Source organism: Podarcis tiliguerta (assembly GCF_965153285.1).
Source record: "Podarcis tiliguerta genome assembly, chromosome: 2".
NCBI classification, from domain to species: Eukaryota; Metazoa; Chordata; class Lepidosauria; order Squamata; family Lacertidae; genus Podarcis; species Podarcis tiliguerta.
This window is the reverse complement of record NC_139535.1, coordinates 11,355,672-11,382,657: the sequence shown is the minus strand read 5'-3', so window position 1 is coordinate 11,382,657 and position 26,986 is coordinate 11,355,672. Positions and strand designations below refer to the sequence as shown.

The 26,986-nt window shown below is 46.6% G+C and overlaps 1 protein-coding gene across 1 annotated transcript in view; it reads right to left on the bottom strand.

Annotated features, from left to right (window-relative positions):
* LOC310670993 (complement C4-A-like) overlaps positions 1–26,986 on the bottom strand; it is a 68,111-nt gene that overhangs the window by 30,988 nt on the left and 10,137 nt on the right. The window contains exons 4-20 of the mRNA XM_083426891.1: positions 26,648–26,718; positions 25,268–25,356; positions 23,951–24,033; positions 22,329–22,425; positions 20,820–20,925; positions 19,373–19,496; positions 17,910–18,025; positions 16,792–16,962; positions 12,232–12,411; positions 11,571–11,753; positions 11,272–11,421; positions 7,663–7,789; positions 6,192–6,263; positions 4,613–4,813; positions 3,216–3,327; positions 1,687–1,757; positions 76–215 (exon numbers count right to left, since the gene is read on the bottom strand). Coding sequence (XP_083283017.1) covers positions 76–215; positions 1,687–1,757; positions 3,216–3,327; positions 4,613–4,813; positions 6,192–6,263; positions 7,663–7,789; positions 11,272–11,421; positions 11,571–11,753; positions 12,232–12,411; positions 16,792–16,962; positions 17,910–18,025; positions 19,373–19,496; positions 20,820–20,925; positions 22,329–22,425; positions 23,951–24,033; positions 25,268–25,356; positions 26,648–26,718 — 2,093 coding nt within the window. The remainder of the gene's footprint in view (positions 1–75; positions 216–1,686; positions 1,758–3,215; positions 3,328–4,612; positions 4,814–6,191; positions 6,264–7,662; positions 7,790–11,271; positions 11,422–11,570; positions 11,754–12,231; positions 12,412–16,791; positions 16,963–17,909; positions 18,026–19,372; positions 19,497–20,819; positions 20,926–22,328; positions 22,426–23,950; positions 24,034–25,267; positions 25,357–26,647; positions 26,719–26,986) is intronic.

Genomic DNA, 26,986 nt, shown 5'->3' with positions numbered 1-26,986 from the left:
CTGCACCCAAAGCAGGTGACCTGTGCAGGCACAGGATCAGCGGAAAGTGGAGGAGATTGTGGGGGCTTTGCTTACGCTGATGGGCTCAGGCTGGTAGTTGTAGAGAACCGGCTGAAGCTCGATCTGTTCAAACTGCTTCACGGAGTAGGGCAGCCGGAGAGAGATGTGGAAGTTCTGGAAGACTCTGACCCGAACGGGTTCTGAGACGCAGATGCCTGAGAGAACGAGAACGAATGAGCCCCCAGAGAAGGAGGAAGGAGGGAGAGAAATATGGACAACCGGATAACCAGAGGGAATGACGTTTCCTGGTTGTATTTTTTTTGCAGGAGACACAGGATTAAGAAAAGATCAGAACAGCAACACAGACTTTCAGAACTGAGCTGAAAGCTGCCATTTTGCTGGCAGGTCCCTGGCACAGATATTATTTTATCATTGTCCTTATTATTAATTGCTTGCACTGGGACCCTAAGGTGTATATTTTCCGAGCACAATGTCGGTGCTAACCTTTAGAGCTCTAAATGGCCTCGGACCGGTATACCTGAAGGAGCGTCTCCACCCCCATCGTTCAGCCCGGACACTGAGGGCCAGTGCCGAGGGCCTTCGGGTGGTTTCCTCACTGCAAGAAGTGAGGTTACACAGGGAACCAGGCACAGGGCCTTCTCGGTAGTGGCGCCCGCCCTGTGAAATGCCCTCTCATCAGATGTCAAGGAAATAAACAACTATATGACTTTTAGAAGACATCTGGAGGCAGTCCTGTTTAGGGAAGTTTTTAATGTTTGATGTTTTATCTCTTTTTATTATTATTAAAATTCTGTTGCAAGCTACCCAGAGTGGCTGGGTAAACCCAGCCAGATAGGCAGGGTATAAATAATAAATCATTTTTATTATTTTTATTTTTATTTAGGTAGGTTCTAAAAATATGCACCTCAAGGTAAAGAGGTGTGCCTCCCACATTCACCAAAAGCTGTATAATGAATATGCCATGCCTTCTCCTGGATAACTCACTCTAACTACAGAATTCAAGGGCACAACCCCTACTTGCCTACCACTGGTTGCCACCCCGCATGAATGTGTTCAATTTGTGCCATGTGTGATGCCATGTACACCTGAAAATGCACCTCTGAAGCTTTACTGAGGTGCCTGTCAATCAAGGAGGCGAGACTGGTGAGCACACAAACGCGGGTCCTTTTTGGTGGTGGCTGCACCGTTGCTGAAGGCAATTTCATTGGACATCCGGCAGGCCCTGAGAATTGTGGCTTTTAAAAAGGCCTTAAAGATTCATTTCTTTGCTGAAGCCTTCAGTTAATTAAAGAGATTTGAGCTGCATGATTACTATTTTGGACAGTTTTTCTATATTTTGCTGGCATAATGCTGGCTTTTGGGTGTTTAGTACTGTTTGCAATGCTGTTTTGTTCAGTTATAATTTTTTTAAAAAGTCTATTTCACCGCATGCTGATATCAGATTGCGAACTGTTTTGAGAAGATGTGCCATTTGTAGAAAGCAGTAAATAATAATATGGGCTTATGAGGCATGGCAGAATGGGTTGGGTGTTATGATGGGTTTGTGTAGTCAGTTGAATGAAAATGGATGAATTAAACTCTGAAAGGGATAAATGAGTATTTAAGGTGCCAGCAGCTAGAGAGTACAGTGTTTTGGTCCAAGAAATACAAAAACGCCCAGCTCACCATTCGTATTAGACATGCTAACAGCCTGGATCTCCCAGGTGGTGATGGAATCAGGAAGAAGCACGTTTGTCCTGTGGGAGACAGAAATGGGGCCTAAATATACTGTGAGAGGCAGGAAGGGACCAACATGGTGGAAGAGTAAGCCAATCACGTGGGGCCCATTGTGTAAATATTGTATTTAAAGCAGACATTCTGGGGGAACTTCCATTCCTCCTCACTGTTGAGATACTGCCAGGGAGACAAAGTCCATCTTGACTCCACGTCGTCTCCGGACGCCCATCGATCTCCCACAGACACGCAGTATCAGCAATTAGCGACATGAGCTCCAGAAATAGCTTTGGCACATTCCAGAACTGATGCACGCTCTTATCAGTAGAGTTTGCACAGCGAAAGATGCACACAGGAGAGCATTATATAGAAGTTTATTCAGCGTTGATCAGAACAAAGAAAACGTGACTGCCTGCTTGAGAGTTTCCGGCAGAGAGAGAGAAACGAAAGCAAAAGACACAACAGAAACATCCTGTGAAAACAGGAAATACGCAGGCTGTGACACAAACATCCTGCTCCCTTTTAAGGTGGAACGGAAATATCCTAACACTCACCACTATGAGCTGAATAAAAAGCATGAAATCCACTCTCGACTCCGGGTATATTTCAAGAACCAAGCCTCAGATGACCAAACCCAGTCATCTTAGACCTGCCACACCCACACAATGTATTGAAAGCACCCTTATTCTACTTGTGGAGATTCCTGGGAACTACAGCATGTAAAAGGATGTCAGGAACTGTAGCTCTGCAAAAGAGCTATAATTTCCCCAAATTCTTTTGGGCATTATAGGGAGAGAGTTACCTAAACGGAATAGTAACTTATTCATGTGTGCAACTACGGCGGCAAGAATGTTGCTCGCCCAAAAATGGAAAGAAGCAGAAGTCCCAGCAAAAGAAGAATGGATAGATAAACTAATGGAGTATGCAGAAATGGTGAAACTTACCAGAAGAATAAGAAATCAAGACAACAAACTTTATCAAAGAATGGAAATGGTTCATTGAGTATTTACAGATAAATTGTAAACAGATAAGAACGTTGGAGGGATTCTTGTAATAACCTGCAGTTTCATAAGTATATATTTAAAGAAGATGAAAAATGAACAAATTAAGTTAATTTGGATAGGCAGAAGATATTAAAAATAAATGTAAGGAACTGCAGAAAGAGGAGGAAGTCAAGTTTTGAAATGATAAAATGATTGTAAAATTAATGAGATGTATAAACCTGAAAAGCATAAATAAAATAATTAAAAAAGGAATTGTAGTTCTGCAATGACAGCAAGCCAGTAGTTTCGGGGGGCAAGGCATCACGGGGGATGATGCTGCAGCATACGTACTATACGCCACAACAGCTACCGTGGGAGTCAGATTTCATTGCTGATCTACTGGAAATCACTCAGAGATCTATCTGCAGATCCCGGTCTTCTGTCTACCTACCTTCCGTTCCCAGGATGCCTTGAGGCCCAGCTCTCTGACCTACTTACGTGAAAGTCCGCTCCACATCGTACGATTTCCAGAGCCAGCTCTCGGGGAAGACGCTCCGCACTTGAATGAACTCCTCATCGAATAAGTCCTCTTCCAGCTCCTGGGTTTGTGCTGCACGGAAAGAGGAGGTTCCATGTTGAGAGCTGGGCTGAGGACAGAGTTTGTACCCCTTCTCTGCCTTCCCTTCTCCTGAAGAAATCTCACAAGGCAGCAGAGGTTTTGGATCAGAGACTTCCTTCTCCTAGATGGGCTACCTTCTTAGGTGGATGAGCCCCATCTGCCCCTACGCATAGCTGTCAACTTACAGATTTGAAAATAAGGAACCAGCAGCCTTGAAAATAAGGGAACAGCAGCCAAAATAAGGGATTTTAGTCAACCAGTTAAAAGGGACCAGATAATTTTGGAGAGCAGCGCCGGTTTTTAGCCCTACGTTTCCAGAGGTTGCTGCTCAAGACACCAGCCGATGAAACACTGCAATTAAATAATTACAAGCAGCAACCACTTTTTGCGCAAAACAAAGTCCAAGCTACGAAGATGCTGCTGCACTTCTGTATCTTTTCTCTTGTGCTCCATCTGCAGCTCTCAATTCCATCAGGTGGGGCGGGAGGAAAGGGGGGGGGAATAGCGCAGATCAGACCATCTATGCTAGTCTACCACTACAAATCTATGGGAGAAGTGCTTGCTGTCCTTCCCTTGTAACCCTTGGAACACCTGCCCGCGCCTCCGCATCCTCCTCTTCCTCCTCTCTCTGAACTGCTTTCTCTAAGGTTGCCCTTGCTCTCCTCTCAAGGCTCCTCATCAATTCATAGACCATGGCAGGCTGCCCATCTCATTTGGGTCCTTCAGCGGCACAGCAGCAGTACAGCCTAGCGGGAGCGGCGGTGACGGGCAGAGGGGAGGCCCCAGGCAGAGACGCTCAGTTTGGCGGCCGCGAGGAGGATGGTGGCGGAAGGGCCCAAGGCTCCCACCAGTCCCGGTGGGGAGGGGTTCCCGGGGGCTGAGGCTGGCGAGAGGAGGCCGGAGGGGGGCAGGCCGTGCAGCCAAGCAACACAGTTGGAGCCTCCCTCCTCCATGGCCGGCAGGGAGGGAGGGAGAGGAGCTGCTTCCTTTGAAACCCAGGAAATTTAAGTGACATCCATCAATAAGGGACAGCAGTGGGACACGGCACTGGGATAAGGACTGTCCCTCCAAATAAGGGACGCTTGACAGCTATGCCCCTACGAGAAACTTTGATAATATGGCACCCTGAGTGAGGCCACAATTTTGCAACCCCCAATGGATATTCTAAGTTATCAATCTTCTCAATTTTGTGCATGCCCCCCCAGCTCAGTGCCTTGTGTGGGGGAACTGCCCGTGCCACCCTAAATCTGGCTAGGCTCCCAATCTCTCGACTCACTCCGTCCAAGGCTGTGGGATCCCCAGGATTTTCGCCGTAGGCCTGCAGCAACTTTGCAGCAATCCAGGAAGGCTTGGCGACACTGCTGGGAGCCTGGGCCCTGGATCCGCTTGGCACGGTCCTCGCACGTCAGCTTTTGGCGCAGCAACACCATGCCCCCCTGGCAACACCGCCGAAGCTCTGGGGTTTGGTACTTGGAAACTGCAGAGAGGAAAGGAGGACCAAAAAGCAGCTGAATGAGTGGATGGGAAAGGAAAGCCTGGAGGTTGGGGGGCCGGGAGAGAGAGAAACCAAAATAAACGCAGCCACTTGTTCAGGCCTCTTTCACATTATTGCAAGGACAGAGGGGTTGTACGTGGGAAGGAAACTGAGGAGGAACTGATCTGTGTGCTCCAAAGCTAAGCATTTAAAGGTAAAGGTAAAGGGACCCCTGACCATTAGGTCCAGTCATGGACAACTCTGGGGTTGCGGCACTCATCTCGCTTTATTGGCCAAGGGAGCCGGTGTACAGCTTCCGGGTCATGGGGCCAGCATGACTAAGCCGCTTCTGGCGAACCAGAGCAGCGCACAGAAATGCCGTTTACCTTCCCGCTGGGGCGGTACCTATTTATCTGCTTGCACTTTGATGTGCTTTCGAACTGCTAGGTTGGCAGGAGCAGAGACCGAGCAATGGGAGCTCACCCCGTCACGGGGATTCGAACCGCCAACCTTCTGATTGGCAAGTCCTAGGCTCTGTGGTTTAACCCACAGCGCCACCGTGCTGAAAAGACACATGGTGCTTCATTTTCAAGAGAATGGCATGCAAGTTCTGTTACGTACAGCAGAACTTGACAGGAAGCACAAGCCCTCCAAACCATTTGCCCAGATTACAAGCGCAGAAAACAGTAGAACTAGCTGAAAGGCAACACATGGAGATCTACATCAATGGTTGCAGCGCATCTCTAATTATAATTCTTGCATAATTATGATATTATTGTACAATCTTAGAAGGTTGCATCATCTTGGAAGGGTGAGTGGCTGTGACAGACGGATGTCAGACTGACTGATGGGTGTCAGATCCACCAACGACATCAGCAAGGACTTGCTGGTCTTAACTGTTGTTATAATAATTGTCACTTTAAGAAACTTGTGCTTTCTTTTCCCTCCTCCCTCCGCTTTCTTTTTTCTCGTGTGTCGTGTCTTTTTCGACTGTAAGCTTTTTCGATCTTCACTCCGAGTGCCCCTTGGGCTAAATAAATGGACAATAAATAAACAATAGCAAACACATGATTAAAAAAAAACAGGTAGTGTGTTTCAAAGCCGTTGGAGTGTGTACCTCAGTTGAATCTGACTTCAGCGCTGGCAATGGGGCAGCATCCTATGCCACACCTGAGGGGAGTAGACTGGCATTGGGGCACAGGACTGGCCACATGGGGGACACACACCTCTGTCCCCAACACCTTGCCACCACTCCTGGCCCTCCTGCATCTGTCACCTGAGGCAGCCGCTTCATTATGCCTCAAAGTAGAGCCGGCCCTGGAGGCGTCCTCCATTTCCCACCCCCTCAGGGTTATCGCCCCTCTTCCCTTGCGTCACTTACGCTTCTTCTGGAGCTCTTTGTGGAACTCCAGTGAACGCTTCTTCCGGGAAGCACCAGTGCTGCACCCATGTGCTAGAAGAACAGAAAGAACAAGGTGCTAATGGAATTGTAGGTGCCGAAATCCCAAGGGAGCAGAAAAGACTTTTAATGTATGCGACGACAGCTGCGCGGATGCTGTTAGTTCAGAGTTGGAAAGAAGATAAAGTCCCTACCAGAAAAGAATGGCAAATGAAGCTATTAGATTATGCTGAAATGACAAAACTGTCCAGAAAGCTCAGGAAAGCCACTTCCGCCTAAGGAGGAGGTGGGGTTGCGGGCTTCACGGCCCCTCCCACATGCACGGCGGGCGGAAGCCAGCCCCGCGTGATTGGGGGGATTCCTGGCCGCATCATCCCCTGGCCAGCCAATCGGCTGGCTCGCGGGGGTGTGGCCTGCCCTATTTAAGGCCTGACGCAGCCAGAGATCTCCCTCTTTGCCACCCGTCAGCTGTTCCTGCTTTTCCCACCCTCCTGCCCTATAAGGTTTTCGTTCCTTGACCTTGGTTGGTCGCCGTTGAGGGACCTGGTAGAAATTTTTCCTCTTGGCAAATTGGCACCAGCCACTTGGTTTTCGCCTACCTCATAGCAAATCGTCACAACTTTCTGGGTATTGGCGGTTAGGGCTTGGTATTGTTCTGTAGACAGAAGCGGGGAGGCAGTGCCTTCACCTGCCCCACATATTGAAGGGCAGTCCGTTAAAGGATTCCGGGGTGTGTGGCCCTTTCTGAAGCCTAAGGAGGTTAGGGCCTAAGGCACGCCCCCTATCTGTGACCCCGGGGGAGTTCCTAGTTGATGTGCATCAGCAGGACTCCCCCTACTGGTGGTTAACCCTTCTCGGACTTCGAGCAGACGGGCTGGAGTTGGATATAGTCAGTTAGGACCAAAGCCTAAGCCAATACTGCTCTTCACCTGTAACCAATAAAGTTGTGGCCTTTTTTTAGCCCATTTACCTTAATAATTGTGTCATGTGTCATTATTTCCACTTGGGGGGGTCGGGAACTCGCCACGCAACCAGGAGGAGCAAAACTTTCATATGGAATGGGGGAAATTTACAATTTTCCTTAAGGACCACTGTAAGCAGCTGAAAACATTAGCAGGACTGCAAAAACACTTGTAATGTAACGAGAACTATGGATACAATGGAATTATAGAAAACTTGGCTTATCTAAAAAAAGATGCAGTAGAAAAGGTTTAATAAAAGAACCCATGGAGGTGGGAAGTCCAGAGATTGGAGGGAATCTTGTCATTTCGGATGTGTTGTGGTGTGAATATAAACTTAAATATGGAAAACCAAATAAACAGTATACAAAAAAGAAAGAAGAAGGTGCAATGGTAGAAATGAGATGTAAGTGAGTCAGTCAACAATGCTCCCCGCTCCCCCAAACTCCCTCTCTGACCACATCCTTGTTTTGTGCTCCTCCTAACAAACTCACCTTTCCGGAGGGGGCTCATCAGCTCGCCAGCCCGAATGGAGAGTCCGGCATCCCCAAAAACACTGAGGGTGTTTTCCCCACTGCCGGCCGTGCAGCCCAGGTCGTAGCTTCCCATGGCCTGGAAGACCTGTTTTCCAGAAAGGATTACAGAGATGGGTCAGTGCAACGGTGCACATGATCCAAATGTGCAAGGAATCAGTCCTTCAGTGCGGCGGCGGCAGCACTGACACTGGACAGGTGTGTTTGCTGCCCCGGTCTCCATGACTGCTCAAAACTTTTTTTGTCTAAGCAAGCCTAACCTGACACTGTAAATTTGGTGTGTATTTTAATGTGTGATTGTATTTCATAGTGTGCCTAATTTTATTTTGAAAACTTGTCTCTGACATCCTTTAACATAACATCCGTTAATACCCTTTAATGTACATTTCACATTTCACAGGCTTTGGTGAGGTACACTGCTACCTTGGGTTAAGAACTTAATTCGTTCTGGAGGTCCGTTCCTAACCTGAAACTGTTCTTAACCTGAGGTACCACTTTAGCTAATGGGAGCTCCCGCTGCCACCGCGCCGCCACCGCGCGGTTTCTGTTCTCATCCTGAAGCAAAGTTCTTAACCCGAGGTACTATTTCTGGGGTAGCGGAGTGTGTAACCTGAAGCATCTATAACCTGGAACGTCTGTAACCCGAGGTACCACTGTATGTAAATATTGATAAATAGATAAGATGACCCTGCTTGGATTACACCACTGGCCACTACAGTCATATCTCGGAGGTCAAACGGAATCTGTTCCAGAAGTCCGTTTGACTTCCAAAACGTTCAGAAAGCAAGCACGGATTCTGATTGGCTGCAGGAAGCTCCTGCAGAAAATCAGAAGCCGTGGAGGCTTCCGGGTTTGCATTGTTTGGGAGTCAAAACATTCAACAGTTTTCAACAGTTTCTAACCAGGTGCCTCTGGTTAGGCAAGCCCACAAGCAGGCCAAAAGGAGCAAAGAAGGAACACAGAGAGGTACCTTCTATCATGTCAGACCACTGGGCTCACCTCTCTCAGGAATGTCTCTACACTGAGCCGTAGCAGCTTTCAGGAGGTTCAAACAGATGTCTCTCCTACCTTATGGTCACCAGATTTTTTTCAATGGATCTGGGGACCCCTTTTTTTTTTTCCCCCTTTTGAAGCTGAGTAGCAACAGGGAGTCAGTAGTGGGGATGGTGAGGCAAAAGACCCTGGGCCCAAGCACACATGGATATAGTATAAAGGTGTGAAGCCCTCCTTTCGCACCCTGTGAAACATAAATGCCCTGAGTTTTTAAAAAACTGGGCAACGGCGTGCCACCTGCCGGTGACTCCTGAGCCTCCCCCAATCGCCTTCCCCCTTTGTTTTGACTGATCAGGGGAGGCTTGGGAGTCGCGGGGTTTCCCAGTTTTTAAAAAACTCTGCGCATTTATGTTTCACAGGGTGTGAAAGAAGGGCTTTGCACCTTGCCTGGCAGAGAAACCGCACGCCTTGCGCCCCTCCTGGGCAACGGCCGCCTGCCTGCAACTCCTGAACCTCCCCCAATCTGTCAAAACAAAGGGAGAAGGGGGTAGGAGATCTGTACTGCTGGAGGTCCCCGATTCCGCTTTGGCAGTGGCGGCGGCAGCAGCGAGCAGCTCCTGAAGCCAGCCAGAGCCAACTGCGCTACCAGGCTGGCTCCTTGCTGCTGAGGCTGCCGCTGCCACGTTTCCTGGGGACAGATTTGCAAATCTGGGGACAGTCCGGGGACAGATTTGCAAATCTGGCACTGTCCCCGGAAACCGGGGACGTCTGGTAACCCTATCCTAGCTGTACCCAGAGATGTCAGGAATCGAACCTGTTACCTTCTGCATGCAAAGCAGATGCTCTATCTACTGAGCTATGGCTCTTCCGTGTCACAACATGAGGGTGGTAGCAGAATTTATCTATGCACAGGCAATCCTCATTTTGCACCGGGGTTATGTTTTGGACCCTCATCCGGGTTCGGAGCTATGCACACATGTGTGATTGTGCCTCATTTGGACACACCTAAACTGGTCGCTGCCTGAATGTATTTATTTAAAAGGGTTCCTAAAAGGTTTGTTTATTTATTTATCAAGACTGATACAGTGGTACCTCGGGTTAAGTACTTAATTCGTTCCGGAGGTCCAGACTTAACCTGAAACTGTTCTTAACCTGAAGCACCACTTCAGTGCCGCTGGAGCACAATTTCTGTTCTCATCCTGAAGCAAAGTTCTTAACCTGAAGCAATATTTCTGGGTTAGCGGAGTCTGTAACCTGAAGCGTATGTAACCCGAGATACTACTGTATAACGGCTTGATTGTAAACCAAACAAACTAACTAAAAACCCCACACATGCAACCATCATCAAAGCAGTTTACAGATCATATCTTTAACTGGCATTTTAAAAAAACCCCAATAAAGCAGCATTGTAAAAACTGAAGTGCTACTTAAAACACACACACACACACACCTGTAAAACAGTGTAATAAAAAGAGCTTGCAAACAGGAATTTTGTCATAAAAGAGACCAAACAGTGTAAGTTACCGTATTTTTTGCTCTATAAGACTCACTTTTTCCCTCCTAAAAAGTATCGGGAAATGTGTGTGCGTCTTATGGAGCAAATGCAGACTGCACAGCTATCCCAGAATCCAGAACAGCAAGAGGGATTGCTGCTTTCACTGCACAGCGATCCCTCTTGCTATTCTGGCTTCTGGGATTCAGAATATTTTTTTTCTTGTTTTCCTCCTCCAAAAACTAGGTGCGTCTTGTGGTCTGGTGCGCCTTATAGAGCGAAAAATACGGTAATTAAATCACCTGTTTGGGCTCCGCCATGATTGTCATTACTGGGTACATGGACTGACAACATGGAAGCTTGTCTGTCTAAATCAATTTTGACAATGGATGTTAGCTGTAGCTAGGATTGAAATAGCTCAGCAGTGGAAAACCTTGGAAAATCTACATTTGTCTTTGTGGAATAAGGACTTGTTGGCTATGGCTGTTGCAGAAGAAGTTATGTACAAACTGCTTATTTCCGGGGGTGTGGGGGTGGTGGAGGACCCAGAACATCATCTGCTGAGGTTTTATTTCCTATTCTTCGGACTTAGATGCTAAATATTCACCATCCACGCCAGCTCAGGAAATGCGGATGTTGTGATTTATACTTGTGTATAAATACTTTCTTTTCTTTATTTGTTTATTGCTTGTTGGCTTTAGCATATGGAACGATGCCATACTCTGCTGCTGCACTTTTGGGTTGTTAGAAATATTAGCAATAGAGGAAGTTTTTTAAAATTAAAATAAAATGAAAGTGACCAAAAGCAGGGGCCAGGGAGAGCCTAGGCAAAAAGATATGCCTTTGAAAAGGCAACCCCAATGACAATAACCTGTGGGAAGTTATTCCTGGGGTAGCCAAGGAGCCAAGAAACAAAGGGCTGTCTCCAACTAAGTTCTACTCAAGAGTAGACCCTCAAAATTAATGGAGATGAGTTCCACACATCCGTGAATTTCAGTGGACCTCCTCCAAGGATGACTGATTACTGATTACAACTAAAAAAATAATAATCACAAGAGACTGAGGAGAAATGTGTGTGGCTGTACCTTGTCTTGTGTGAGGCGATTCTTCCGGTTGAGGGCATAAACAGCCGAATCGGTAGCAGCCAGAGATACGTAGGCTCTCGCATCGGTCTCTATGGTGAGGCTCAGGAAGTCCTGAGGCTGCAGATCAGTACTTGACGTCCGGAGTACCAGCTGGAGTTTGGAGGGGCACAGACATTAGGGGCAGCCATTTTAACGCCCTGCATTTTAACACCCCCAGTGCCCTTGTAAACCTCCGCTCTGTTCAGGAAAGGTTCCAAGAAGGAGAATTTTCACAAATTTTTTTTTTGAGAAGGCCTTACCTTCCCCTCACAGCTGTCAATGACATCCACCCAGATAGAGTTGGCCACGACTTCGTCCCCGAGGCGATAAAAGGCCACAAATCGAAACGTGGGCATCAGGCTGGGGGTGATGGGAACGGAAACGACAGTGTAGGAGCCTTGGGCCACGCTGTTGACAGAGACAATGTCTCCCTTATTCAACACCTGGAGGGAAAGGATCAGTTCAACGAAAAGTGCTTCAGCACGGGAATATGCAGTGATTTTGAATGTTCACGTTTCATATATGTTGCCTTAGCACTGAGGTGGCCCTATAACATGAGTGAGGCAGCCGCCTTAGCGCTGGTGATGTGTTTGAGGACAGAGCCGTGACGGCTACACAGTTTCCCCCGTGTCCCACAGTCTAGTCTGCTTCAGGAGGGCACTGCCCTAATTTTAGGCCACGTTGCCTACAAAAGTGTGTTTCTTAGGATAAATCCACACCCAAATGCTTGATGAATTTTCGAGACAATTTTAAATAGAACCAACGCAAACCGAAATGGGAATGCGGAGAAATGAACTTAAATCTGGAAAAACGAAAAACCAAGGGAAACCAAAAATTGATTGGCCCATCTCTGTCCTTAACCCATCTTTTCTACATCCTAGGAAGGTTAGGGCCCCTTATAACACCCCGGGAAGGATTCACCATGTAATAGAATTGGGAGAAGGCAGTTGATCCAACGCTTTTCAACCCTAATGTAAGGGTCTCTCCAGGGTTCAAGCCTTGATATTTGGGGCTTTCGATGATCAAGTAGTTTCCTCTCGGGGAGTCCATGCGTTTGGCAGTCAAGGTGACCTCTGCTGGAGACTCTGTTCCGACTCTTAGCTGTGTGGGTGACAAAGGCACACAAAAACACAAAGTCACATATTTGCTTCTCGGACCCAGAATAGACCACTGGAGTGCTCTCTACACAGCCCTACATTTAAACACAGTTTGGAAACTTCAACGGGTACAGAAGGCATCTTTTAGAAGGCCAACAGGAGCTAGATCGCTGGACAGCCAATGTAGGGGTTGTTGGACTACAACTCCCATCACCCTTGACCATTGGGCTATGTGAGCTGGGACTGATGGGAGTTGGAGTCCCACGACATCTAAAATGCACCATGTTGAGTACTTATCATGGTTGGATGCAGAGGAACAGTGGGAGGAACTACCAGGGGAAGAAGGCTCAGAGCCCGCGCAGAGGTGGCAGGACAATGATGAGTGCTCAGAGGGAGAAGACTGGGAAGAGGTAACAGGGCTTAGTGAGCTGAGAGAGTTTGTGGCAGAGAGAAGTCCAGAACAAGAGGCAAAAGCTGAAGCAGGTGATAAGGAGAAGGGAGACCCAGAGGTAGAGATGGGTCTGGCCGGTGAAGAGTCATAGGTGTCTCCCCCTCCTGCTGTGACAAGCTCCCTCCTCCCTGGTTTCCCAGGACTAGGAAAGGGCTGAAAAGGGCAGAGGAGAAGTTAGCTTTGTGCAGGCACAGTCTCAGATTGCTTGGGGAAAGCCCGGCAGAGGAGGGGACTTAGGCAGCTATGGAGAGGTGGGAACTTTCAGCAACTGATTCATGGGGCCAGACCTACTGGGGATGAGCTGCTGTGCTCATTAGGCCTGATGCTCCACCACAAGTCTGCAAAGATCACCTTTGTGCTAATAAAGAGTTAATTCCAGCTTTGAACAGTATGATTTACTGCCGGCTGGCTGTTTGACAGAACCCTTTGGCTATACGGTTTATGCATATCCGATTTGCAACAGTTGCATTGACTACCTATTCTTGTTTAGATAAGTCTACCCAGATTCTTAGAAAGCTGAGGTGATTTTAATCTGTTTTAGTATTTTAACTTTAGTATGCATGGAATTTTCCTGATTTTGCTGTTTTGTCTTTTGTAAATCGCTTTGCGCTGTTTAAACAATAAAATAAAATAAAATAATGTATGAACTCGATGAAATAAACAAATGAAATAAATGAGTGCTTTTGGCTAGCTCAAATGCATCCTTGAATTGTGAACCACTCTGAGATCTTTGGGTGAAGGGTGGCATACAAATTTAATAAGTAAAATAAATAAAATAAACTTGCTTGCCTCTGGCCCCACCCAACACTGTCATGTGATACACACACAAATCCAGAAGGTTTGCCAAGAAAGAAGGTAGCCCTCGAGTACTGAAAAAGGGTATACTGCCTCTGCCTTAGTGGTGTGGGACCTGGTTATTAGAAGGCCCACATTCACTCAGAACTGCTAGAAACTAAGACTGGCCTTGGAGTCTCTGCTGTATGACTTGCCCCACTGAGAAATATATATATATATATATATATGCAGGTTTTGGTGTCCTCGGGTGTCTTCCCGTGTAAAAGTTGGGGTGTCTAGGCGACGTTTCGACGAGGTCTCACTCGTCATCTTCAGGCTGGTGCTTTCGGCTTCTTGTTACTGGAACAGAGCAGGATCTCAGTGTTTGAGTTCCTATAAATACTGTTGAGGAGGTGTGGTGTATAGCCTCCAATGTTCTGGGCAGAGAGGAGGTTCCCAGGCTAGTGTGCCTTTTCTTCTTTTGTTCCTTAATTACTTGAGGGATATCTTGAGTGATTTCTTGAGTGATTTCCTGAATCCCACTTAGGTGGGTCATTAGGTGTGGATTAGTTGCTAAAGCCTTCGTGTCTTGAACTCTTGAACTTTGTGAAGAGTTTTTCTGAGAAGATGGCTGTACTGCACTTGGTTGTGCTCTGGCTTGGCTTCGTGTATAGGGGCGAGCTGTGGTTTTGTGGCCTGTGCCAGCCAGATCTGTGTAGGGATTGCAGGGGGGTGCAGCATCCGGAGGTGCCACCCTGGTTTGGCTACTGGATGGTGTCTGTAATTTATCTGTGGAGAGGGTCTGGGTTTGGGTCTGGTGTGGTTGATTGGTGATGGCGTTCTGTGTGCCTCTGGATCTGGTGTCAGATTTTGTGGGGAGGGCTAATTTCCAGATGTCTGGCAAGCGGGATGTGTCGTCACGCTTGTTCATGTTGTGAGGGTGTTTCTCTATCTCGATGGCTTCCATGATTATTCTCTTGTGGTGATGTTCCATGTTAAAGAGCAGTTTGGAATCTGCAAAATTAATTTCGTGTCCTGTTTCTTTCATGTGTTGGAAAAGAGAGGAAGTTTTTTCTTCTTTTTTGACGGCATTCTTGTGTTCTGCGATCCGTGCATTTATTCGTCTGTTTGTTTGTCCAATGTACGTGGCTGGGCAGACTTTGCAGGGTATTTCATAGACCCCTTGGTTTTCCAACTGAATTTTATCCTTGGGGTTTCTGAGGATATTGGCTATTTTTTGGTTGGTGCAAAAGGCTGTTTTGATATTGTGTTTATGGAGGATTTTGCTAATTTTATCTGTAGTGCCCTTGATATAAGGAAGGAGGGCTATGCCATTGTTTTCTTCTGTGTCTTGGTTTTTGGGGGGTGTTTCTTTTTGGAAAATCCCCAAGGATAAAATTCAGTTGGAAAACCAAGGGGTCTATGAAATACCCTGCAAAGTCTGCCCAGCCACGTACATTGGACAAACAAACAGACGAATAAATGCACGGATCGCAGAACACAAGAATGCCGTCAAAAAAGAAGAAAAAACTTCCTCTCTTTTCCAACACATGAAAGAAACAGGACACGAAATTAATTTTGCAGATTCCAAACTGCTCTTTAACATGGAACATCACCACAAGAGAATAATCATGGAAGCCATCGAGATAGAGAAACACCCTCACAACATGAACAAGCGTGACGACACATCCCGCTTGCCAGACATCTGGAAATTAGCCCTCCCCACAAAATCTGACACCAGATCCAGAGGCACACAGAACGCCATCACCAATCAACCACACCAGACCCAAACCCAGACCCTCTCCACAGATAAATTACAGACACCATCCAGTAGCCAAACCAGGGTGGCACCTCCGGATGCTGCACCCCCCTGCAATCCCTACACAGATCTGGCTGGCACAGGCCACAAAACCACAGCTCGCCCCTATACACGAAGCCAAGCCAGAGCACAACCAAGTGCAGTACAGCCATCTTCTCAGAAAAACTCTTCACAAAGTTCAAGAGTTCAAGACACGAAGGCTTTAGCAACTAATCCACACCTAATGACCCACCTAAGTGGGATTCAGGAAATCACTCAAGAAATCACTCAAGATATCCCTCAAGTAATTAAGGAACAAAAGAAGAAAAGGCACACTAGCCTGGGAACCTCCTCTCTGCCCAGAACATTGGAGGCTATACACCACACCTCCTCAACAGTATTTATAGGAACTCAAACACTGAGATCCTGCTCTGTTCCAGTAACAAGAAGCCGAAAGCACCAGCCTGAAGATGACGAGTGAGACCTCGTCGAAACGTCGCCTAGACACCCCAACTTTTACACGGGAAGACACCCGAGGACACCAAAACCTGCATTCCTGTACCCGTGAAAATCTACGAAAGCATATATATATATATATATATATATATATATATTTAGCCAGCAACAGGGACAGAGTCTTTTCGGTGGTGACCCCAGCATCTTTGGTGTTATGTACTGAAGTTCTCACCCTGGGCCAGCAGGGGGATACTATAGATAGTTATGCAAATGAAGGATCAAAAGTGACGTTCAGTGATTGGATAGTTTGTATGCAAATGAAGGATCAAAAGTGACGCTCAGTGATTGGCTAGTTACAGAAAATGGTTACTATTGCATTCTAGTGGAGCTCTATATAAGCAGGCTGACTGAGCTCCTCAGTTCAGTTCTGTTCCAGCTTACAAATAAAGAGCTGCTTTGGAAGAATCGCTGTGTTGTCTTATATGTTCGCCCACAACTTAACATTTGGAACACCTTGCCCCAAGAATTTCATTTGATCCCACCTTTGGTGGTTTGTCTACTCCTCCTCCTCCAGAGGAAACTGAAGGTTGAAATGAACTCCCTCTTGTTTAGGACAGGCCCAGTTTGTAGTTCCACTGCCCTCAGAAATTCAGACGGCCCCCTACGTTATGGAACTCTCTTTCCACAGAGCATGTGGCAAATTCGCTGCCAAATTTTCGTTGCATGCGGAAGACGAGCCTCTCTGTGCGTCTCAGCATTTGATGCCTGAGGTATACACACCCTATTCACGCAACGGTCATTTGTTTTGGACTGTTTTCAATGTCAATGTCGCATTTTTAATTGTTGCGACTTGCCCTGCGCGTGAAGGGCGGATATTAAACAAAACAATAACAACAACAACATACCAGGATAGTGATTGAGGTGGCACCAGCGGGAACGTTGAATCTGTGTGTCACAATTCCACGATCATTGCTTTCTATTTGGGCATCGGCTGGCGACGAGCCTCCCGCTATCTGGGTTGAGATGTGGACTGGGAGGCGAGGGGCAGGTGCGCCATCTGGGAGTGAAATAGTAGCCTGGAACGAAACAGCAACATAAAAAGTTTATGACGACATCCAAACTAGGTGCCATTGCTTGCAAATCATGCCTACCCGGCCCCTCCATATCCTCAAAGCTCATTCCAGGCCACACAACCCTTAGCGGCTCCTTCCAGCCCCACACAGCTCCTCTGTGGCCCTGCTTTTTTCAAACCTCTGCTGTTGTTTAAAACAACCGTTTTAAAACCTGCCTTCTCCTTTGCTCCCCTCCCTGCCCCAACAACATGCAAACCCAGGAGTGCGACATGAGCTTCTTTGTTTTCCTCTACCCTCCCCAATTGCTTTTTTTTGTGTGCTGTGTCTTTTGGATTGCAAGCCTGAGGGGCAAAGGACCGTCCTATTATAGTGGTACCTCGGGTTACATACGCTTCAGGTTACAGGAGGAGTCTGGATTTGATATCCCGCTTTATCACTACCTGAAGGAGTCTCAAAGCGGCTAACATTCTCCTTTCCCTTCCTCCCCCACAACAAACACTCTGTGAGGTGAGTGGGGCTGAGAGACTTCAGAGAAGTGTGACTGGCCCAAGGTCACCCAGCAGCTGCATGTGGAGGAGCGGAGACGCGAACCCGGTTCACCAGATTACGAGTCTACCACTCTTAACCACTACACCACACTGGCTCTCCTAACCCAGACTCTGCTAACCCAGAAATAGTGCTTCAGGTTAAGAACTTTGCTTCAGGATGAGAACAGAAATAGTGCTCCGGTGTCACAGCAGCAGCAGGAGGCCCCATTAGCTAAAGTGGTGCTTCAGGTTAAGAACAGTTTCAGGTTAAGAACGGACTTCCGGAATGAATTAAGTACGTAACCCGAGGTACCACTGTAGTAACTTTTATCAGCCTCTTTGGGAGCCCTAAAATGGATAAAATCTTGGAACAAACCAACAAAACGGGAAATACGTAAACAACAGGAGACGCAATATACACACCAGCACTTCAAAGGGTGCCCCGGGCACAAAATGGTGCTTGGTTTTGGATAGGTCGACCGAATATGGAGATTCCACAAATTTCACTGAGGCCAGCTCTTGCTCCTCCAGCTCACCACCTATGAGAATGAAGTGAAAAGACAGTGAAGAAACGGAAACCATTGTGGCCTTCGCTCTCTGAAGGCCCTTCCAGATCAGTGTTTTATTATGGGTTTATATTCTACAATGTGTTTTTGGCACAGTCATGGTGCAATCATGGTGGACCGATCCTACTTTATTAGTTGTTCTGCGATGCTCCTTATTATTATTATTATAGTTGTACCTTGGAAGTCGAACGGAATCCGTTCTGCAAGTCCGTTTGACTTCCAAAACATTTGGAAACCAAAGCGTGGCTTCTGATTGGCTGCAGGAAGCTGCTGCAGCCAACCGGATGCCGCCAAAGCCCTGTCAGATGTTTGGTTTCCAAAAACAGTTCACAAACTGGAACAGTCACTTCCAGGTTTGCGGCATTCGGAAGCCAAAACATTTGAGAACTAAGCTGTTTGAAAACCAAGGTAAAGGTAAAGGTAAAAGGACCCCTGACCATTAGGTCCAGTCATGGCTGACTCTGGGGTTGCGGCACTCATCTCGCTTTATTGGCCGAGGGAGCCGGCGTACAGCTTCCGGGTCATGTGGCCAGCAGAACTAAGCTGCTTCTGGCAAACCAGAGCAGCGCACGGAAATGCTGTTTACCTTCCCGCTGGAGTGGTACCTATTTATCTACTTGCACTGGTGTGCTTTCAAACTGCTAGGTTGGCAGAAGCAGGGACTGAGCAACGGGAGATCACCCCGTTGCGGAGATTCAAACCACCAACCTTCTGATCGGCAAGTCCTAGGCTCTGTGGTTTAACCCACAGCGCCACCTGCCCTTGAAAACCAAGGTACGACTGTATTATTATTATCCTGCCTTTTCCCCAGACCAGGACTCCAGACAACTCACGCTAATTGAAACAACACAGCTAAAATACAAAATGCTAAGAACATATAAAAGATAATTGCTAAAAAGTAAATAAAATCTAATAGAATTAAAACAATTTTTAAAATAAAAATCTATTAAAAAATAGATAACAAAAACAGCACAACACTATTAAAAGACCTTCCCTTGAAAAAAACCAGACAGTTCCCAAAGGCCTGTTAGGATAAGAAGGTTTTCATCTGCTGGCCGAAGACAGCAAGGAAGGAGCCAGTCTGCTTCTTCAGGTAAGGAGTTCCAAAGCATGTGAGAAGCCACCACTGAGAAGGCCTTGTCATGCGTCCCCACCAAGCAGGCCTCTGAGGGTGGTGGGACCGAGAGAAGGGCCTCCCCCAAAGATCTCAAAACCCCGGGCACCTTGTATGAGGTGATATGAAACTACATCTCCCAGAATTATTTGGTAAGGGAAAGCCATGTCTAAAGTGGTTCAGACATGTCCCATTTGCAAACTTACTTGCTTTCTCTATCACAGTGGCTGCGATGTAGAGCGTCGTCCCGGCTAGACTCCTCAGCGGACGTCCCAGTTTCTCAGAGAGGAGGCTGGGTTTTAGGATGAGTGAGCCGTGACCATCCGTTACCTGAATATGGAGGGAATTAGGTCAGAGGAGATGGTAGCAGAGTGGGATATAAAATTTGTTGTACCGTGCTGATATTCAAGCAGGACACATTCAGAGACCTGTGTGGTGTAGTGGTTAGGGTGCTGGCTCAGGACTTGAGAGACCTGGGTTCAAATCCCAGCTCAGCCATAAAGTTCAGGGGTCAGTCTTTGGGTCAGTCACCATCGCCCAGCCTCACGTACCTCAGACGGTCATTGTGAGGATAAAGGATGGGAGGAAAGAACCATGCGTGCCAGAAATATAAATTATTATATATTTATATATAAATAGAATTTATTATCATAATATATAAATATTTATATGTTTTATATATAAAGCAAAACAAACCACAATTCCCCTAGGGCCTAGGCCTTAACATAACGAGAGACTAGAATTTCATAGCTGAGTTTGGATTGAGGAGGGTAGAAGAGACCCTAATTTTGTGGCTCAGATGGAGGGCCTTAAGTCATAAGGGTATTGGAAGAGTCAAACAGTATTATTATTATTATTATTATTATTATTATTATTATTATTATTATTATTACCCCACCCATCTAGCTGGGTTTCCCCAGCCACTCTAGATGGTTCCCAACAGAATATTAAAAACACGATAAAACATCAAACATTGAAAACTTCCTTAAACAGGGCTGCCTTCAGATGTCTTCTAAAAGTTAGATAGTTGTTTATTTCCTTGACATCTGATGGGAGGGTGTTCCACAGGGCAGGCGCCACCACTGAGAAGGCCCTCTGCCTGGTTATTACTTTATTTTAGGCCTGCTTTGCTATATTACAGCAGCGGTGAGGAGTTTGTTTTTAGGCCCACTGGGCCAGATCGTTATCTCATGGCTCATCACCATCATCATCTATTTATTTACATCCTGCCTTTTTCCCTGACAGAGACCACCTACCTATCAATCACCGGACATCATAATAATGCCAGGTGAATGACAGGTTGGGTGGTCCTGCCCATCTGCCAAAGCTGGCCCTAATAAAGGAAATAGTGTGTTTAAGCATGTGCAGAAAACCTTGCTTCACTACGGAATCCATTCCACACACGTGGACATCTGGGAGCAGGGTTAAAAGTCTCCAGGTATCCCACCAGCGCTCCTGAATTTAGGAGCTAAGCATCAGATGGATCACTTAGTTACAAGGGGAAACTAGGAGGGCTCGACTCCATAGATAAATTATTATTATTATTATTATTATTATTATTATTATTATTATTATTATCATCATCATCATCATCATCTCTGGAAAGCCAGCAGGAAGGCCTGTGAGCTGATGAAGGGCAGGGACGTTTCTTACCATGACTTGTTGCTCCAGTCCCGGGACGTACATTTTGCCCCCGTCTTCATCTGTCACTCCGAAACGCACGTAGGCCATGGCAGTCACTCCCTTCCCGTAAAAAAATCTGTTGGGAGAAGAAACCGGGGATAATTCAAAGGCGAGGAGTTGGGGTGAGCAAGCAGGGTACATCTCCCCACTGCCTGCATTTAATAGTCACAATGAACCAGGGTGGACCTAGCTTCTCCTTCCCTCTCCTGTGTGGCTAAGAGGCAGAATTGCAAACGTAAGGAGATTCTTCTGGATCAGGCCAGTGGCCCAAGTAGTCCAGCCTCCTGTTCTCACAGCGGCCAGCAACCAGGACTCAAAAGCTTCCCTGTCTCCAGCTGTGAAGGCAGAATGTAGGCATCTTGCCGAGTAGCCATTGGTAGCCCCTTTTTTCTGGTTTCTACTTTTGGCTAATCGCAGCTTCCTGCGTTGTCCAAACCAGAAACTGTGGCTAACTAAAGTGAATTTCAACATGTCTCAGATCATGGTTTGAAGGTGGCTTGGTAGAAATTAACTATAGTTGGTGATTTTGTGATTTATATTTTGGTTTTATTCTGTGAACCGTCCCCAAGACCTGCGGGTATAGAGTGGCATATAAATTAAATTAACAACATCACAACAACAATAATAAATTTTATTTATACCCCGCCCTCCCCAGCCAAGACCAGGCTCTGGGCGGCCACCTCCAAGAATAAAAACAATTGATTAAAATACAACTTAAAAACAAGATTAAAATACAACATTAAAATGCAGCCTCATTTCAGTAGAAACCCCATTTTTGGGGATGAAAGCGTCAAATCTTCACTAAGGCCAACTATCCAGACTGGTCCTATGTGGGCCAGAAAAAAGCCAGGGACAAATATAGAAATAACCAGTTAGTTTTAACCGTAGTTTGTTGTACTTGACGACACAAGGCAAAACAAAAAACTTCCAGACCCTGCCCTCCACCCAGTCAAGTCGCTACACTAATGTGGCTATATTTCTTCACATCATGCTAAACAGTGGTTTAGCGTGACACTGGAAAACTATTTTACTGTAAAATAGTAAATGGGTCTTTAACCCAGAAATGCAAAGTTCCTTTGTGCATGTGTGTGTGTTTGTAAAGATGGACTGTCTGCCCTCTGGTCAAACAGGGGTCTTGTTTGAGGCCTAAAGCAACAACCACACTACAGCAACAACGGTGCTGTTTTTTTGCAATATAATATAAAATATATCCTAGTGTGACCTCTGCTGAACCAAACCAAAGGCCCACTTAGTAGGGGTGTGAACAAACCACATTTGATTGGGACCTCGATTTGGGGAACATTGAGAAAGGTGTCCCTGGGTTATAAACATTCCAAATATCAGACAAATCGGTCCAGGGGCTTTTGTGCTAGGCACCTTTAAAGTTTATGTTTAAATGGTGAAGGGTGGCTTATAAAATGTTTCAAATTAGTTAATTACAGTATATCAGAAACGTCCCAACCCGTAAGAGGAACTTACTTAGCCTGAAGGTCAATACTCAAGTCGGAGTTCTGCTGGGGTGAGGTCAGGATATATTTCCGTTCCGGGACGATCGTCACCTCAAAATGAGGCAGCACTGAGGAGAGAAAGAAAGGCTGAAATTCGGTAGGTGGTGCGCTAATCAGCGTTATGGTGCAAATGGCCTGTGCCATGTAAGATCTTCTGGGAAAGCTCTGGCCTACGTAGCTTTCATGTAATGCAGTTGGGAGCGGGGCCTTGTCTGCGATGGCCCCCCGGCTTTATGGAATGGGACTCGCTGCCCAAGTAGGCAGCCTTTTGAAAGAGGGTTTTTGGGGGAAAGCATCCGTCTTCTGACATGATTGAGGGTCACAGAGCCAGAGACAAACGTGGAGGATAAAATCATGATATGGAATTATGAAAACATCGATGATAAGACGTAGGACTATGATGTGGAAATCGCTTTCGAAGTCAGACCATGGGCAGTCAAAAAAAAAATTAAGATTACAATTTGGAAGACAATTGGACTTTTTTTATTTTAGTTTTTTATTTTTATTGGATTTGATATGATATGTTAATTAGATGTTCTTATTGGAAAATTAATAAACACTTTTTTAAAAAAGAGGGGTTTTGGGTTGCCTTCTGCTCCACAGAGAGGTTTCATAGCTCGGTTGGTAGAGCATGAGGCCCGTCATCTCGGGGGTTGTGGGTTTGAGCCACACGGTGGGTGAAAGATTCCTGCACTGCAGAGGGTTGGACTAGATGACCCTCAGGGTCCCTTCCTACTTTATGATTCTACATGTGCTGGCTGTGGCTGATGGGAGCGGCTCTGTAGAATTTCACACATGGGTCTCTCCGAGTACCTACTCAGAGATGCCTGGGACTCATTCTGGGAGCTCCCTAGGCTTCTGTATTCTCTCACCTGCCCTTCTTGTGCAGGAGGGTAGAATATTGCATTTTGCAATGTTTGGATGCCCTGTGTACAGTGTTGGAGTGAGGCCTTTGCTAGTCTTTGAGATCCTGGGAAGTGCCTAATCTTAGCCCCCTCAGCTGCCAGCTTTGTAAAGCTGCATTTTTCCAACTCATACCATTCCCCTCAGCCCATCAGCAGCACTCAGGTTTCTGTTACTTGAGATATGGCACCAAAACACCTGGCAGCCTAATAATTGGGTGGTGCTGTGGGTTAAACCACAGAGCCTAGGACTTGCCGATCAGAAGGTTGGCAGTTCGAATCCCCGCGACGGGGTGAGCTCCAGTTGCTCGGTCCCTGCTCCTGCCAACTTAGCAGTTCGAAAGCACCTCAAAGTGCAAGTAGATAAATAGGTACCACTCCTGCGGGGAGGTAAACGGTCTTTCCGTGTGCTGCTCTGGTTCGCCAGAAGCGGCTTAGTCATGCTGGCCACATGACCCGGAAGCTGCACGCCGGCTCCCTCGGCCAATAAAGCAAGATGAGCACAGCAACCCCAGAGTCGGCCACGACTGGACCTAATGGGGTCCCTTTACCTTTTAAGAATGTACCGCTTCCTCACAAAAAGGGAGGGTGGGGAGAATCATATTATCAGGTTGTTTCAACAACCGCCCCTGTTGAGCTGCTGCCTGTCACACACAGCTCTCAGAAAGCCCTCTGCCTTAGCAGAACATACCATATTTTTTCACCTCGAACTCAGTGGTCGTGTTGTAACCCGGAGTGGTGGTGAAGTGGGCCGTGATTCGCCAAATGCCAGGCCTAGGAGGAGGGGAAGGCAGAAAGAACAGGAAGAAAACTCGAGCCAGGCCATAGTAATGCAAAGAACCAGGGAACTAGTTTTGCATATTAAACAGCAGTTGCACCCCACCTCACAAAAAGCTGAGTGGCAATGTATATCTAGTTTGTAACGCTTCCTAGGGGTCTATCACTCAAATGAGAAAAGCAGGTTTTTTTGTTTTTGTTTTAAATCCTCCCAGATGAGCACAAGCCCTAAACCAGACCTTTGCACCCTGGCCTAAAAAAACAGTTGCCAACTTCTCTGCCACTCCATGCTCCAGTGCCTTTACAGGCTAGGTGTCCCAGTGGCTTGATTCAGCTTGAGGCAGCAAGCAACGTTTGCCTGCCATGAAACGGTTGCATGCAGAAATCCAACAGGTAAAGCTTTCGTCACCATTGTTTCCTCATGAAGCCCGGGCTAAAATCCTGCCCAGCACACCGCTGCTAAAGTACAATATTTATTCCTTCTAGAATGAAAAAGGTTACTTCCTTATTTCAAGGCATTTCCGCCCTGTGGAACACCCTCCCACCAGATGTCAACAACAACTACCAGACTTTTAGACGTCATCTGAAGGCAGCCCTGTTTAGGGAAGCTTTTAATATTTGAGACATTACTGTATTTTAATATTGTGGTGGAAGCCGCCCAGAGTGGCTGGGGAAGCCCATCCAGATGGGCAGGGTATAAATAATAAATTATTATTATATATTATTATAGGTGCTTGGGTCATTACGAAGAGCTGTCAACACCTTCACTGCTCACATACCCTCCAACATTGCTCTGATGAAAATAGGGACATCTCATTCCATAATGATAATTTTACTATTTATATCCCCACACATCTTACTGGGTTGCCCCAGCCACTCTGGGCAGCTTCCAACATATATAAAAACACAATAAAACATTAATATTTTTTTTTTTATCTTCCCTATACAGGATTGCCTTCAAACAACTCGGGAGTCAAATAACTCCATACCCTCAACATTTCTCCAGTGAAAACAGGGACATCCTACCATACCCTCTAACACTTTTCTGGTGAAAATAGGGACGTCCTAAGAGAAAGCAGGACATTCTGGGATCAAATTAGAAACCTGGGCAGCTTCTCTAAATCAGGGGCATCCCTGCAAAATAGGGGCACTTTTAGGGTCTCCACCCTTGAATTTCTGCCACCTCTCGGATTCACCTGGACCTGATTGACATACCACTGGTTAAACTTACTCAGAGATATCGGGGATTGACAGGTGATCATTTATCACAAACTGGACCGGCACACGCTCGACTTTCCGCACCTGTATACCTCGCGGGTTCTGGTGGAGACAGAGAGACAGGAAGACACCCATGTTTTGACAACAGGTTATCATGGCTACATCTACAATGTACATATAAAGCAGTTCAGGGGTGCTAACTTGAATACAGTGGTACCTCTGGATGCAAACGGGATCCGTTCCGGAGCCCCGTTCACATCCTGAAGCGAAGCAACCCGCGTCTGCGCGTGCACGGGTCGTGATTCACCACTTCCGCGCATGACATCATTTTAAGCATGATGCCCCTCCAGCAGATATCATGCACATGCAGCCCACTACCAAAATCAGCACAATCACTTTTGTGACTTTTGTGATTTGTCCCCACAAAAGACTTCATCACAGTTTCTTCCTATCTATTCAAAGGGCCTTTGCTGCACGATACCAAATGTAAGAATTCACTGATAGATGTATCTATGTACTGGCTCACAGGGAAAACTTCAGAAATTCATATAGACATGTGAGCTCAGCTACTCAGCAGCCCCTCTGCCTGAGTGATAATCCCTGGCATCCTGATACCTGAATGCCAGACAGGTAGCCATTCCAGAAATAACAAACCCAGATGAAGACAAAAGGGTGTGATTAACTTGGCTGGGAAACAGGGAAATGTAAAAATCTCTTTTGTTACACTTGATGGGTGTTTGGTGGAGGGGAAGGGGAACCATGGGGCAGGGTCCAGGATGCTCAGATTACTGCCACCAGACCTCCCCTTTCATGATGTAACCGTGGTGGTGTATTAGTGATGTAGTGGGGGGGGGGGATAACATGGGGATTAGCAGCTAATAAAAGTTTGGGTTCTCTTTTGTTCGGGGCTTCCATCTTGTTCCACCTTGTGGCAGGTGGGAGTCCTGTGGCGACAGTCTTCAGTAAAGACCAAGCCTACTGGCTGCTGTTTTGCTCTGGTATTCCTGGCTGGTGTCCTTGCTTTTTGTTCAAGGGAGCCCTCAGATTTCTCCGTTAACATATGTTATGGGTGCTGAGGCTGTCTGTTCCCCTCGCAGCGCTACAGTTCCCAGAGTTCCCTGGTAGCAGGGACTGAGATAAATTCACCCTGGCTACCAATCAAGGTGGTGATGTTCCACCTCCACAGTCAATGGCAGGATGCTTCTGAATAACAGGGGCTGGAAGTCACAAGAGGGGACAGTGCTTGTGTCACACTAAAGTCCCGCTCGCAAGTTTCCCGCAGGGATCTGGTCTGCTGTTGCGAGAACAGGATGCTGGGCTATGGATTGTTTGATAGGGAGTGTTAATTTCGACCTCCCACACCTTTGTATTTTGGAACAACGCTCTCAGTTACCTGCACAGTGACGACCACGGATTCGGAAGTTGGCCTCAGTTTGTGATCCAGGACAAAAACTCGGAAATTCACTGCAAACAGAAGAACCAAAAATGGAGTGTGAGGAAGAAGTAGGAAAATAATAATAATAATAATAATAATAATAATAATAATAATAATAGTACCCAGTGATCTTTTACTAGAAAAAGAGGTTCTGGAACTCACCATGAACGCCTCCCTTGTTCTCTTATGATGGCAATGGTGCCCGCTGAGAGGTGGCGAATTCTGGCTGAAATAAAGCCCTGTCTGTATCCCACCCATCTGACTGGGGGTGGATCTACACTCATGGTTTAGAACATT